Here is a 13,976-nt window from a genome sequence, read left to right as displayed (position 1 = left end):
TCAATATAAAATTTATTGCTTACTATTTTGCAATATAAAATTTGTTTCTTATTGTGGGAAAATAAGTTTGAAAGTCACTGATCTTACCCAGTATTTCTCAAACTTTAATGTTCATTTGAATCGATATAGGATCTTGTTAGGATGCAGATTCAGATTCATCTGGACTGGCATTAGGGCTAAGATTTTGTACTTCTTACAAACTCTCAGGTTGAGGTTGATGCTGAGGGTCTATGGACCACACTCCGAATAATAAAAACCTGGATGACATTTTAAATTCATTCAATTAAAAATATTAGAGCAAGTGACTATGACTCTAGGTGTGGTTAAACAGTGAAATTTTTTGATAGTAGGCTTTACAGAGCCTAGCAGGGAAAAAAACAGTCACTTGGTTAATTAATGAAAAGTGTTTGAGGATTTAGTACATCTCGTATCTTGCAACACAATGTGATAATATTTGTTCCATAAAGTGTGCTTTGGCTACACTGTGTGCGTGCGTGTGTGTGTGTGTGTGTGCGCGCGTGCACGTGCGCACACATGTGTGGTGTATGAATCTCACTATATGCCTCCATGCTGTAACGCTATCATAAGAAAAAAGAAAGTTTTCTGAAACACAAAGTTATCCTGCGGGTCATGTTAGTAAAGATGCTGTGACCTTAATGTAATAGAGCAATCAGTCTGGCTTCTTAGAATGATTATTGGAACATTCCCCTCTGGAAAAGAAAACAAATCAACTGTATTCACCAAATGTCTCCTGGAACACAGAAAGCTGTTCTGATAAAGACACTTAGCAAAACTCTTCATTGCATACAAGCTCCAGAGAAAATTCAAGACTGGTTTTATGTAAGGTTTGCCCAAAAGTAAAAAAGACCTATTTCTGTGAACGACTTTAGAAGGGAGATGCTAGGTTAGAAAACAACTACTTGATGATATGCCACTGAAATATAAATCTATAAGGATGATGCTAACAAAAGTAAATAACTCCTTTTGGATAGTAATAACCCACTTGACACAATTAATCCAAATAATCCAAATAATCCAAATCCATCAATGGCCCCTTATCTTTTCTGCACATAGGATTGCTGAAACCTCAAACCACCCAGGCATGAGAGAGAGCATTCTCATGTCCATGTGGAATAGAAATGTGTTTCTATACCTAAGAATTCAAAAAGCAAAAGCAAAACAATTGATTGTTATCTTTTATGTGTTATTGCGAAGGCCATGGGACAAGAAGGATTCATATTTGAATATGAGATTCATTGCAATAGGGCATCAGAGGCATCAAAACACTCTTATCTTCATCCTCTCCTATTCTGATAGAGCTTGCTTTCTCTTATATCGAAGGTCAAAAACTTCTATGAGTAGCACCCTTTTCTTTTGGCTAGATATTTTGTTCAAATAGCAGATATCCCCATGAGAGCAGTACTAAGTCTTCTGTACCTAAATAGGGGAGTAAATAGCAAATCTGCTAAAAGCAGATGAGTATCGTGGGAAGCAGGAAGTCATGAAGACACTGGGTCTTTGAGGGGTGCTGGAGGATAAAAGTCATAAAGATGAACTTGGATTGTTAATTTCAGCTTGGAAAGGTCTTGAGTCTGGTTCACTTTTAAAAACACAAACTTCAATCATATGTGTGTATATGTATGTGTGTTTATATATATGGTAACATATATCTGTTAATATTATATATCACATATATGTTTATATATATATATATATCTATTCTATCTATCTATCTATCTATCTATCTATCTATCTATCTATCTATCTATACATATCTTGATGTTACAAATCAAGGTGAGAGGGATAGGTCTTCCACTTCTCATTTCTCTCTGACTCTGTGCTTAGTTTCCAAACTCTTCTTGGGAAATGATAATCTTGTACAGCTCTAATGTGTGACCCAAGACATGGCTTAACTGTTAGAATTTACTTGGGAGTTCAAAATTTGGCAGAAAATCAATTGTCTCTCTTTTCCTAACTGCCTTTCATGAACCTTGTTTGATTCGTTGTCCTGTTTCAATATATATAATCACACAGATTCTAAAGGAAGTTCTAGCAGACTAGAGGGCATGCGCTCTAGCCTGGTAATTGAGGATGAAAAGGACGAGGCATAGTTCAATTAAAATTTGATATGAAGAGTATTGAAAGCTCAGCTTCAGACTGATTTGAAGGGCTTAATTTCAGATTGATAACCTCAGGGAAAATCTTAGCAGAAATAACAAACGAACATTCCTAATGGTCTAGGAGTGTGTATGTCAAAGTTACTACTCTAAGATTTTACCAAAGCAAGTTATAGTGACATAAGAAATACTAGAGCATGACCATGGACCTCAGACTTACCCATTTAGCTCAGATTTATGCCTTAATACATGAAATAAAAACCCTGTAGTTCTTCACATGGCCAACCTATACCCTGGCCTCTGTGGATTTCTTTCCGTTTAGCTGCTTTTTTTTTTTTTAAACCAGCTTCAGAAATTCTCTTTACACACAGAGAACAGTTTTGAAAAACCCTGGTTGAATTATGCTGAGTTACTAATTATGTCTAAAAGAACTACTTGGTTGAATTCAGCTAGATTTTTTTTTCTCCTAAAATCATTTCTATGTTTAGATAGTAATAAACTCCTCCAGTCTGCAGAACAATTGGCACGACAGTCCTTTTAACAAGTCAAGATCATGAAAAAAGGGCCAGTGCTGGTAAAAAAAAATTTTAAGTGCATCACAACCAGATGCAGTGTGGGGCCTTACATCAGATCCTGGTTTGCCCAAACCAGCTGTAAAGAATATTTCGGGGACAAGTGGGGAATTTTAAATACAGACAGTATATTAGATGAACATTTATTGACAAGGAAAATGAAGATCATTAACTTAAAAAAGCTATTTTTTTCCTTACTTATTTTAGTAAAAAGTATATAATATATATAAGCACATAGAAAAGAGCCAAAAGAATAAACACTCAAGTAATAATCTCTGGGTGCTGGGAACATAACATTCTCTTATTTTTGCTTAGCCCATATTTTCTATATGTCTCTAATGTACCTATATTGCACCTGTAATAATAAAAAGTATTAACCACTCCTTCCTACCCCTCCCCCCCCAAAAAACTTCTCATATTCAGAAGATCAATTCCAATTTATTAGCTAATGCACTGTTGTTTTGTTTAGGGTTTAGGGCTAGGTCATTTCAAAATCACTTGAAAGAACTAATAGTTCTATGAAACAACGATGGTGATAAAGTCTAACAATGATAGACTTGTTGAATTTTTAACTATGCCAGTCTACATCCATTATGTTATTTAGTTCTCTAACAACTAACAATTATAAGAAGTCAATTTCTTTACAGATGGGGAAATTGAGGCTCTGAGAGGTTAAATAATTCACCTGAAGTTAGACAGCTCAGAAATGGCAGAACTAGGATTCCTACTCTTGCCTGGTTTACTTCAAAGTCCCAGTCTTAACCATCACTGTTCTGCATGTTTCAAAACTATGTTTTATGAAAAGTAAAAATGTACCAGGCTGCTGTACATCGAGTAATTCTAAGAAAACTCGGGGTTGATGTCTGAGAGTGGTAGCTAGACTCTTACAGCATCTTAGAACAGATATGGAATTTTGTTTAACAAGAAACAAAGATGTCTGGGAAGAGCATTTCCATTTCAGTGATGATGATGATGTAATGATAATGATGGTGGTGGTGGTAGATAACACTTACCAAATGCTTCCTCAGAGCCTGATTCTTGCAGTTGCACACAGCATTGCACCCTGATATCAACTCCGCAAGAAGGTTCCGCCTATTATCATCTCTCTTATATAGATGAATCAGCTGAGGCTTCGAGAGATTAAATACCTTGTCCAAGGTCACCCAGCTTGTAAGGGGTGAAATCTGAAGGCTCCAGAAGTAAGGACCATGATCACTACATAGTAGCTCCCATTTGGGACTGTCAAAACTGTTATTTCTTATAGAGATCACTCACTATCTCAGTATCTAGAATGCCATATGCCTTGATTTTTTTTAACCAGTCCCCTAGAACAGCAACCTATTATACTGGGGAATCTTGTGCACCTCTCCCCACTTCGTACTTGTGGAAGTAGTTTCCCTCACCTGGACAGTGGTGAATACCTTTTAGATATAGCATAATAACATAATGCTTTCCTTGTCGACTATTTAGTACTTATTTCCTCAAGCAGACTGACTCCTATTTGAATGGTATATGTTCACATGAATAGTGCTTTTGTAATTTAATAAGGTTATTAAAATAAGGTTATCTGTGGTTTCGTATATGAATATAGCAAATATATTTTAATGGGCAGAGGTTTCGTTTTTCAAATTACCCCTTTAAAGGGAAATATTCACACTCAATTACTGTGCTGACACTTAAAGTGGACGAACATATGATTTGATAATGGAATAGCAAATTAAAATCTATGCAAGGCAAAGAACACAGAGTAGCAGCCTCATCCTAACCTGACCGCGCTGCCCGATTAAGTTCTTATGAGGTGGTTTGGTAAAAGACTGTTTCCTGATCTGATAACTGCCACGGAGAAGCCAAATGCAGAGTCAATCTGCAAATACTTAATCCTCTAGAAGGCAGATTAAGTGTATAATTGACCTATATAATCCATATATCATCTCCAGGCAAATGTTCCCTGGGCCTGGTTCACAATGACACGGCCTGAAGAAAGCCAGTGAGGATGTGCATTGCCACCAATGTGGACTCCATCCAAGTGTGGGATGGCTTTTTAATCACTCATCTCTGAGCCTGTGAGGTTTAAGCAGATGAATTCACCCTAAGCACATCTCTTTTAATCCCGATTTTCTTCTCAGTCTGTGTCTTCAAGAAGTACAAGGAGGAAAGAAAATAAATTAATTTTTGTTTAGACCTTGAAATCTTAGGTGCTTGTCTTGATGATCTGATCTCTAATTTCAAAAAGCATGTTTTTGTTTTGGGGAGATGTTGAATTAATCATCAAGGCGGGGGATGGGGGAAGCCATCTGCATGATTTATGGACACTCAAGCTTTAAATCACTGCCTTTGAGTTATTTCTTGGGTTTGTGCTTTCCTTGTCAGTTGCTGCTTTAGGAATATGGAGATTATTTCATATCCATCTTTTATATTTTCTTTAAAAGTCAGCAATAATTTTCAAGGAGGCCACGCTTCCACTTGAGTCCAACAGCAATCTGATTCTCTTTAAAAAATTCAGCATCTTTAATATAATTTAAATTCATTGCTATTGCACATATTCTCTTGCTATACTGAATCTTTGGTTTAAAAATTATTATGAACTGTTATTTTGCAGCAACTGAAACCAGTTCCCAATTGCATGTCATTTTTTAGGAAAAAATTACAGAAATGCAGATAAAAAATGTACACCTGCACATCTGAAAAATTATGGGAGGCGGTATGAAGCTTCTTTTCCAATCGGCACTTTATTTTGGACTAGTTAGCTTTTCCTTATGGGCATTACCAAAAAAGTTGATAGTATTTTATAGAAGGGATATGTAAATCAATTATATTAACAAACAGAGAAACTTTCACTGCATTTAAAAGACCTGGTTAGGCAACATTATGTCTGAAAACAGTTTTCTTCAATAAATCCAGAGATTGCCTGTTTAAAAAAATTGGTGAAGATGAATTTGGAAAGCTGCTCTTAAGTTACATAATAAGATAGATAAAAATGCAGAACATCAAATATAGAGCCCCAAATGCTCTGCCGATAATCTCCCACAAGCACCCAATTCTAGCCAAAAGTACACTGACGAGGCAGAGAGGAAACCAGCTCAGGGAGTACCGAGATAGAGGCCTGCTTAAAACGAACGATGCACTCATTAGGTGACCAGCTATTAGTCCAAATATTCTCACATACAAACACACGCTAATGCCATCCAGCCTTTTCTACGAGGCACACTCGACAAGGCAAAAAAAAAAAAAAAAATAGGGAGTACAATACTAAATAGCAAGAACTTAAAGGACTTATCAGGTAAATAAAACTAAGACTTTGAAACACAGCTAAAAACACAACAGGAACTCTGAGAACATGCCTCTAAATGACAGATGCCAGCAGGAACTAAAAACCAGAGAATGATACAACAGTCAGAATCAACAACCCCCAAACAGCAAACAATCTCGAAGATATAGATTTTCTTCCTCATTCAAAATGCTAATTTTCTATTATTCATTTTTGCCATTTATCAAAATGCAACAATTTGGAAGAGAAATCTCTCAGATCAACAAGTTTTTCTCAATAGATGTCTGCCAATTGTTTAGAAACCTGCCCCAGGACCCCTATCGTTAAGAAATGAAGTTGACAGAACAAGTTCATTGCAGGAAGAGATTTAGGGTGGCAGGTTTCACAGGCCCTTCTGCCTTAATATTCCTATTCTCTTGTTTAGCTCAGTGGACATGAGAGCCTTGCAGTGCAAAGAAACAAACACCATGCTTGAGGAAACAGAAGCCGAAAATAATCAAACATGTTGGTAATCTGATGTTTTGCTGCTAGATTATAGAAAAACAGTAAGTACTGAATTAAATTACTGAGATGGCATGGTAATGAAGCGTTTTGAGAAGCTCTGGGTTTTTCAAATGACAAATGTTTTAAATCTATGACAGATTCAATAACTTTTTTTGCACTACATCAATTAGGTTGCCTAGCACCAATATTCTGTAAATTAAGGGAGCAAGTTATTTGAAAAGTAAGAAAGTAAATGGCAAAGAGATTCGTTATCTCTAAATAAGCTATGGCAAAATTTTTTCCCATGGGGGTGGAAGCGATGTTCAGTGAATGGTTGTAATAGTTAGGCCTTTTAAAATCAAATAATCAGAGGACCGTAACTAAGATTCCTTTGGGAAAACATAAGTGAAACAATATAAGACTAAATTATGGGGGTTGCCACAATGTTTCCGATGCAGTTTTATGCTGCTCAGTGTAATTCAACAAGGGACTGAAATATTTGTGAACTTTTGAATTACCTTAAACATAATTTGCTTTCTGAAAACCATATTGTTAGTGATATTTCTTTTTAGTATTAATTCACATTAAAGGCCAGAGGGCTTGAATTTGCCTGTGTTCTTCAACAATCGGACAAGTGTAGTTTTACCATCTGTGCTAGCCAAAGCTGTACTCTTACGACTTTTAAAATAAAGATTCAGTTGCACTTTCCCTTTAAAAATGTCACAGAAGAGGACAATTTGCCTTGCTGCCTTCAACAAGGCTACCTTAAAAAAATTTCCCCTTGTATTTCTAACTAAAACAAAGAAAGAGGGAAGAATAGGTTATTTGTTAATGGAGAGACAGGTTAAACTGCAGATTAAACGTCAAATTCACTACTAGATGTTTTAAAGTTTTAGAGAGCACAAGGTTATCACACACACGCTCACACAAGAGCACTCACACACACGCACGCAAGGGCCACGCAAAATTGAGAATCAGAAGATACCGATCAAAGGAAAAAAAAAAAGGCAATGTAGGCATTGAAAAGAACAATCTACAGGCATCTCAAAAATTTGTGGTTTGGAATTTAATTCAGTGGAGATGGGCAGAGCGTCCACACTCCTAACTGCAGACCCGAGGGTGCTGCCTGTCTCTGTTTTCAATGCCTATTGGATGGGTGATTGTGCCCCAGACATTCTAGGCTCAGTACTTCCATAAAGGCACGCATGCAGAGAAGGGAGCAGACCCGCTGGTGAGCTTTATGCATGTATGAGGCATTCTTAGTGGATGTGGGTCATGCTAGAAGATGTACACAGGAAGATTATTTGATTCTAATTCATGCCACTTGATATAATGTGATAAAACATTTGACATGAGAGATAAGTTCCATTTTAATCTGAGAAGGGACGGGTGGGAATTAAAAAGTAAGAAGGATTTTTTTGAAGAAAGGTGATGCAGAGGAAAGAGCGATACTGAGCACAGAAATGGGATGATTGGGAAAGAAAAAAGAAAGGAGCCTTTTCAACAAACAAGGAGAGCAAATGAGCTGGAAGACAAAGCATATAAAAGTCAGAAGCTGCAATATCATAAGCGGTGCCAACAATGAGCTCACTTAGCTATGGAACAAAAACACACATACACACAAACTCAATGTAAATTGCTGAACACAATCACAGAAAAAATATAGAAACACGGATTCCATAGTAGACCAAAACATTAATGTTCGGGCTGGCACTAAAAATACGGAAACCTGGACCGGAGGAGCTCACGCTTCACGAGACAGAAATAGGCTGCACAATGAGAGCCACACGGAGACAAGTATGTCAGCTTCCATGCACTCTGGCCGGGTCTACACTGGCAAATTCGGTAGAAACTTGAAGCAGAATATCTGGCTAAATTAGGCAGCCCCATCTGCTTTGGCTTGAAAGAGGTGGGTGATAGGAGACCGAAACAGATTCCTTTTTTTTTTTTTTTCTTTTTGCCTCAGTGGCTTGCTTTGGAAGTGCAGATGTAGTCACGGTGGAAATAAGATTGCTTGGTAACTATTAACCCTTGGAAATCTGGGTTTTCTGAAATTCAGTCTGGGTCTGGCAGCCTGATGTACTTGCTCTTTGTGCACTGGCTGCTTTTCCCAAATTTTCATGTGGGTGAGTGGGCAGGGGGCACTTCAGTTTAGAATGACAATTGACCCAGCAACTCTAACGTAAGCGTTTGCCAAAACCCAGGGCTAAGTAAGGATTTCTAGTCTTCCAAAACCGGAATCCTCTTTGAAATGATAACAATGCAACATTTATGCACATCTGCATGCCACAGCTGGTGTCAGGGAGGTACCACCCCCAGGAAAGGCAGCTGGCCTCAGCCTCCCGGATGAGAATATCTCCCTAAAGCAAGGCCAGATTGCAAGGAGGAGAACCATGACCAAGAAAGGTCTTTGCCAGTTAGAGAAAGCTGCCTCACAAGCTTCGTGCTTGCTGAGAGGCTGTGCGCCGTCCTACATATCACACAGATTGGGACTGAGACACGGCCACACCAGAGGGGTTCAGAACAGACACACGACAGATAAGAGCCTAAGGCAGAGGGAGAGGAAAAGATTTTTGTTTGAATCGGGACCAATCCATGTTCTCAAAATGTGACTTATCCTCCTGTCTCTTATTTTGTCACATTTTGGAGGCTCTCCTCCTTGGTCTGCAAGGAGGAGAAGGCATTTACTTACATCAAATAACCTTTCTATATACATCTCCTCATTGACCTTATCACGAAGGACATCCTGAGAGTGGCGGACGAAAGTCACATAGGCGTCGGCCACGTCCATCCCGGGTTTCTGCAAAGAAACAGGAAAACATGAAAATGAAATTTCCAGACAGCGACTCCTCCTTTGTTACCCGTGCATTTTACTCTCCCAACCCCTCACTGCCTTGCTGGAGTCTGAAGCTATCCACAGGCTACAGGACAGCCATCCACAGCCTCGATTGGTAGGAACTGATATTTGAACTGTCTGCTCTTTTCAAAAATGAAACCTGGCTAAGAAGGGAGTTGGGATTACAGGGTTTTATAGATATTTTTTTTCTACCATTAATTTTTTTTTCTGGCATGATATTCTAATGAACAAATATTCACTGGATAACCCAGAGACATGGTCTGGCTTTCCTTTGGATTGATCCCCCCATTTAAGAATACCCAAACATACTCTGTCTTCCACTGTCTGTCCTTAATATAACGTTAGAAAGGTGACAGCCTTCCCCATCCCTTTTTCCTTTTTAAAACATCGGGAAAATGCTAAATAAAGAAATCGTATGCAGTTCAATCTACACCCCCTCCTACACAAGTCACATTTTGGGGGGTAGTTTAACCTGAGTACGTAGTATTTCCTAATCAGTTTACTCAGAGGAGATAGTCAACCATTTGTCTTTGCTTCCCTGTGTAGCCTTACAGTCAGAGGATTAAAAAAAGGAAGGAGGGGGAAGCATTTAATATTTAAATAAATTAGATTTTCTGGAAAGGTAAGCAGGTACTTCATCTAGTAGATAGGAAATGATTTATCGTAAGGGAAAAAAAAGAAACTCAGAATGCACACTGCTTGAGATGTTGCAATCAAAGTTATCTCCAAAGAAACCTATTAAAACACTGTAATATGGGTCATTAGGAGAGCTGCCACAAACCCCTTAAATTTCCACAGTAGATATGTATGTTTGCTAATAACTAAAAATATTAGTTTTCATTACTGTGATTTACCTTAGATCACAAAGTATCATTTCTCTACAAGACGTGACTGTCAGGCACTGCAAATTGAAGTTAGTTAACACTTCTGTGTAATTTCCAGGGTGAAAATGAGGAAGGTTTGGAAACAGTAGGACTGTATTTTTTTTTTTTCCTGATACAAAGCAAACAATTATCAAGCAAAGGGCCAATGCTTGGCCCCTGGGATGCTAGTAACATTTCTTAACACCTGCTGAAACAATGACAAGGTATTAATTTGAAAAACAATGAGGACAACCCAATGCCACAGTAGTCAACTGTTACACTTTCAAGCAATTTTCAGTGAATGGATTGAACAGGTTCTGTGATGGTCCTATAATTGTTGCAGTTTTATGATACAAAACAATAGAGATTCTCCAATGAGATGTAAGTGATAGCTATCAGGTCTAAATTGGCACCTCTCTCCTTCTCTCCCTTTGGCAGCCGCATATCAAAGGGCATTCTCTGTGGGGATAGGGACCCCTACCTGGAGTGCTTGAGAAACTTATTATTATTGTTTCCATTTCTTCCCTAGTGATGCTTGTGGCAGATGTGGCCTTTTCCTGGACACATGCAGCCATCTTAGAGCTAAGACCCAAAGACAAGTTTGCAGACCTATCAGTAACTTGTAATGTTAGAAACAGTGATCTACAATAATGGTTATTTTCACCACTTCTCTTTTCTCTAAATTTGCTGTCCTCAATTGGGCATTTAACTTTTAAAAACTTTAAATTAAAAAAAAAAAGTATGGTTCATCTCCCCCCAGGTAGTTAAGAAACTCCGTGATTCTTATCTTTCGACTCTTAATTTTTCTTCATAACACTTACAAAATCTGAAATTGTACTATAAGTTTATTTGTTGGTTTTTGTCTGTCTTAGCCTACTAGAACAGAAGCTCATGAATACAGGGACTTTATGTGGTCTATTGTGTCCTCAGTGCATAGAACAATGAGCACATAGTAGGTGCTCAGTAAATATTTGCTGAATAAACAGTTCCATGACCAAATAACCCCCATCCCACCTCCTTTTTTAAATGCTTAGGTCACACCATAGTAGGTCCTCGAATAACTTGGATGAGATGCCATAGGAGCTTAACTCCTGTTTACATCAATTAGCCTGTGGTAAAATTAATTTCATTATATGGTCATTTCGCTGAAAGTCACAGTTTCCAAGAACTTATCGATGATGTTAAGTGAGGACTTAACTGTATATGGATTTTTATTGGATCCCCACAAATTGGAACTTGTGAAAATCATTTAAATTTCTCTGGGCCTTAGTTACATCATCTGTAAAACGGAATTAATAATAGCTCCCTACTTATCTTCAAGAATTATTACTATAGCATACAAACAAGCTAACTTGTGGTTATAGATGGAAAAATATTCTTGGCTAAATGATAGATGCTATTAGATAAATCAGGCTTTAAACCACATTGCTATCTAAATATAGGGAAAAACTTTCGGCAATGGTTTCTAATATCCCACAATTACATTGTTTATTTTAAATTTAACTTGGACAGACTGATGGAATAGGATGTAGAGCTTAGAAAACACATGATACAAACAATAGATAAATAAATTATTGTATAGTTAAGTCCATCCACATGTGGAAGACATCATTTGTAAAGGAGCTACTCTGTGGCTTAGGAGCAATAGGACATTTTAATATTAGCTTGCTCCTACCAGGATAATTCTGAGCTTGAGAAAATAAATACAGATTTTCAGGATCCTAAGCAAGTTTTAAGCAGTTTTTTGCTACATTTACCAAAGGGTCAAATACTACATCTAAGACAGATATGCTTTGGGACTATGCAACGTTTTGAATGGATAGTAATAGTGCTTCCCACCATTATTGTGGATAATTGAGACAAGTCTCTAAGGTAACTAACTACTAGTTCCCATACAGAACTAAACTAACAAACCATTTGCCAAAATCTCACACGGCAACACAAATGAACTCAGAGTCTCCTGAGCTAGAAACAACTTGAAAGATAGCTTTATCCAATGTTTCTTAAACCTGGTTGCAAATGAGAAGGACCTGGGAAGCTTTAAAAAATAATGATGCCTAGATCTCACACCCCAGAAATTGTTTTAATTTGGCAAGCAACCTGATACTACTATGTGTAAAAAGCTCCCCAGGTGTTTCCAATATGCAGCCAAGGTCGCAAATCACTGAGTCCGTCGGTTCTCAAACTTGCATCACATATCCGAATCTCATGGAGAGCTTTTTAGAAAGCTTTCCAGGCTCCATCCCAGAAATACTGAATCAGAATCGCTGGAGGCAAAGGGCTGGAAATCTCTATTAAAACAAAACAGAACAAAACAAAACAAAACAAAACAAAACAAAACAAAACAAAAAATAAAACAAAACAAAAGAACCCAAAAAACCTTGCCAAGTATTACCACTGCACATTCTGGTTTGAGGACGACTGATTTAATAGGTGATAGTCTCAGGATTGCTGGTGAACTGGCTCTTCAAAACAAAAAACCAAAACAACAGAACAAAACAAACAACAAGCCTTGATTTGCAGTGCTTGCCAATTTCTATTGTGCAAGTACTTTCCATGGCTGAGTTTGAGATACCAAGGTGCCCTCACCGAAGGCAGAGTTGGAAAGCAATGCACGCAACTGACTCCTGGGAGCCAGTGCCAGCAGGCTCTATCTATATAGCCGAACTGCTGGCACTCGAATGTTCACTCTCCTATTTATTCCCCAGGAGACCTTCAGCATGCTACTTGACCTCCCCCAGATTCCTCAGCCGTGAAACAGGATAAAACTATTACCCCGCTCATAGCTTCGTTTTGAGAACATATAAACAATGTACGTATAGTACGTATGTGTATTATATACTATTACTTTCTCTAAACTTGTTTATTTACTAAAACATTTATTATATTATGACTGTTATTTGCTGTGAAATATAATCTAAACAACTTAATTTTACAGCTTAGCTTTGTCCTAAGCCATAAAAATTGGTGAAATCATGGATTTGATGAGCTAATCATAGTTTCTCCAAAACTAAAATAATTACTCAATTATCCAAATACAGATGTTTGTCTACGCACTAAAATTTTGCAGATGGTATAGTGTTTAAAAGCATTGGTTTAAATCAGCTCTGCCGCTTACCTACTGTGAGACCTCTCTGGGCCTCAGTTTTCTCATCTTTAAAGTGGGGTTGTTGTGAAGACTAAACATACAGCGCTTAGAACAGTGACCGACACAGTGAGTGCTTTATAAGGTTTGATGGCTTTTGTCATTGTCATATTGTATATCATCAGTGGTAAATAGGCCACATTTTTGGACGTGCCGCATCATTTTCTTCTGCCTCGCTAGAGGGTGGAAACTCTGCTAACTCATCTTGTTTCCCCACAGCAAGCAAGTCTTCTAATACAACATAATTCATCCATAAACGTGGGCTGACTACCGATCAGGGTACCTTTCATGTTGATTCAGAGCCCATTCCACCCGCCCCCCAACCTTTTTTTTTCTTTACAATAAATCTGAACTTGGCTTGTAGGAATTGGGTTGCACTACATGAAATTGTCAATATTTGACTTTTTTGACCTCCCTCAAATGCCAACTTCAGTTGCAAGTATCGATTACCCCACTGAATTTCTTTCCATTTGGTCACCTGTTCTACCTTTGCTGGTGAGATTTCCCCTATGCTTTGAGGCCTCCAGAAAACAGACCTCAGCCACCAGACCTTTGGGAGCCTAGAATTTCAATTTCTATTACTGTTGAAGACCAGCACAGGCCAGGGCTGATGCCAGCAAATTCATCCCCCAACTCCTACTTCTGTGCAATAGTGTGGGCATCGCCCCCGT

At 38.0% G+C, this 13,976-nt stretch overlaps 1 protein-coding gene across 4 annotated transcripts in view; it reads right to left on the bottom strand.

Annotated features, from left to right (window-relative positions):
* CADPS (calcium dependent secretion activator) overlaps nucleotides 1-13,976 on the bottom strand; it is a 456,128-nt gene that overhangs the window by 29,514 nt on the left and 412,638 nt on the right. For all 4 annotated transcript variants that reach the window (XM_025050754.1, XM_025050752.1, XM_025050751.1 and 1 more), the window contains one exon: nucleotides 9,133-9,240. In XM_025050754.1, coding sequence (XP_024906522.1) covers nucleotides 9,133-9,240 — 108 coding nt within the window. The remainder of the gene's footprint in view (nucleotides 1-9,132; nucleotides 9,241-13,976) is intronic.

The sequence above is a fragment of the Pteropus alecto genome, unplaced genomic scaffold (assembly GCF_000325575.1).
Source record: "Pteropus alecto unplaced genomic scaffold, ASM32557v1 scaffold75, whole genome shotgun sequence".
NCBI classification, from domain to species: Eukaryota; Metazoa; Chordata; class Mammalia; order Chiroptera; family Pteropodidae; genus Pteropus; species Pteropus alecto.
This window is presented reverse-complemented; position numbering and strand designations above follow the sequence as displayed.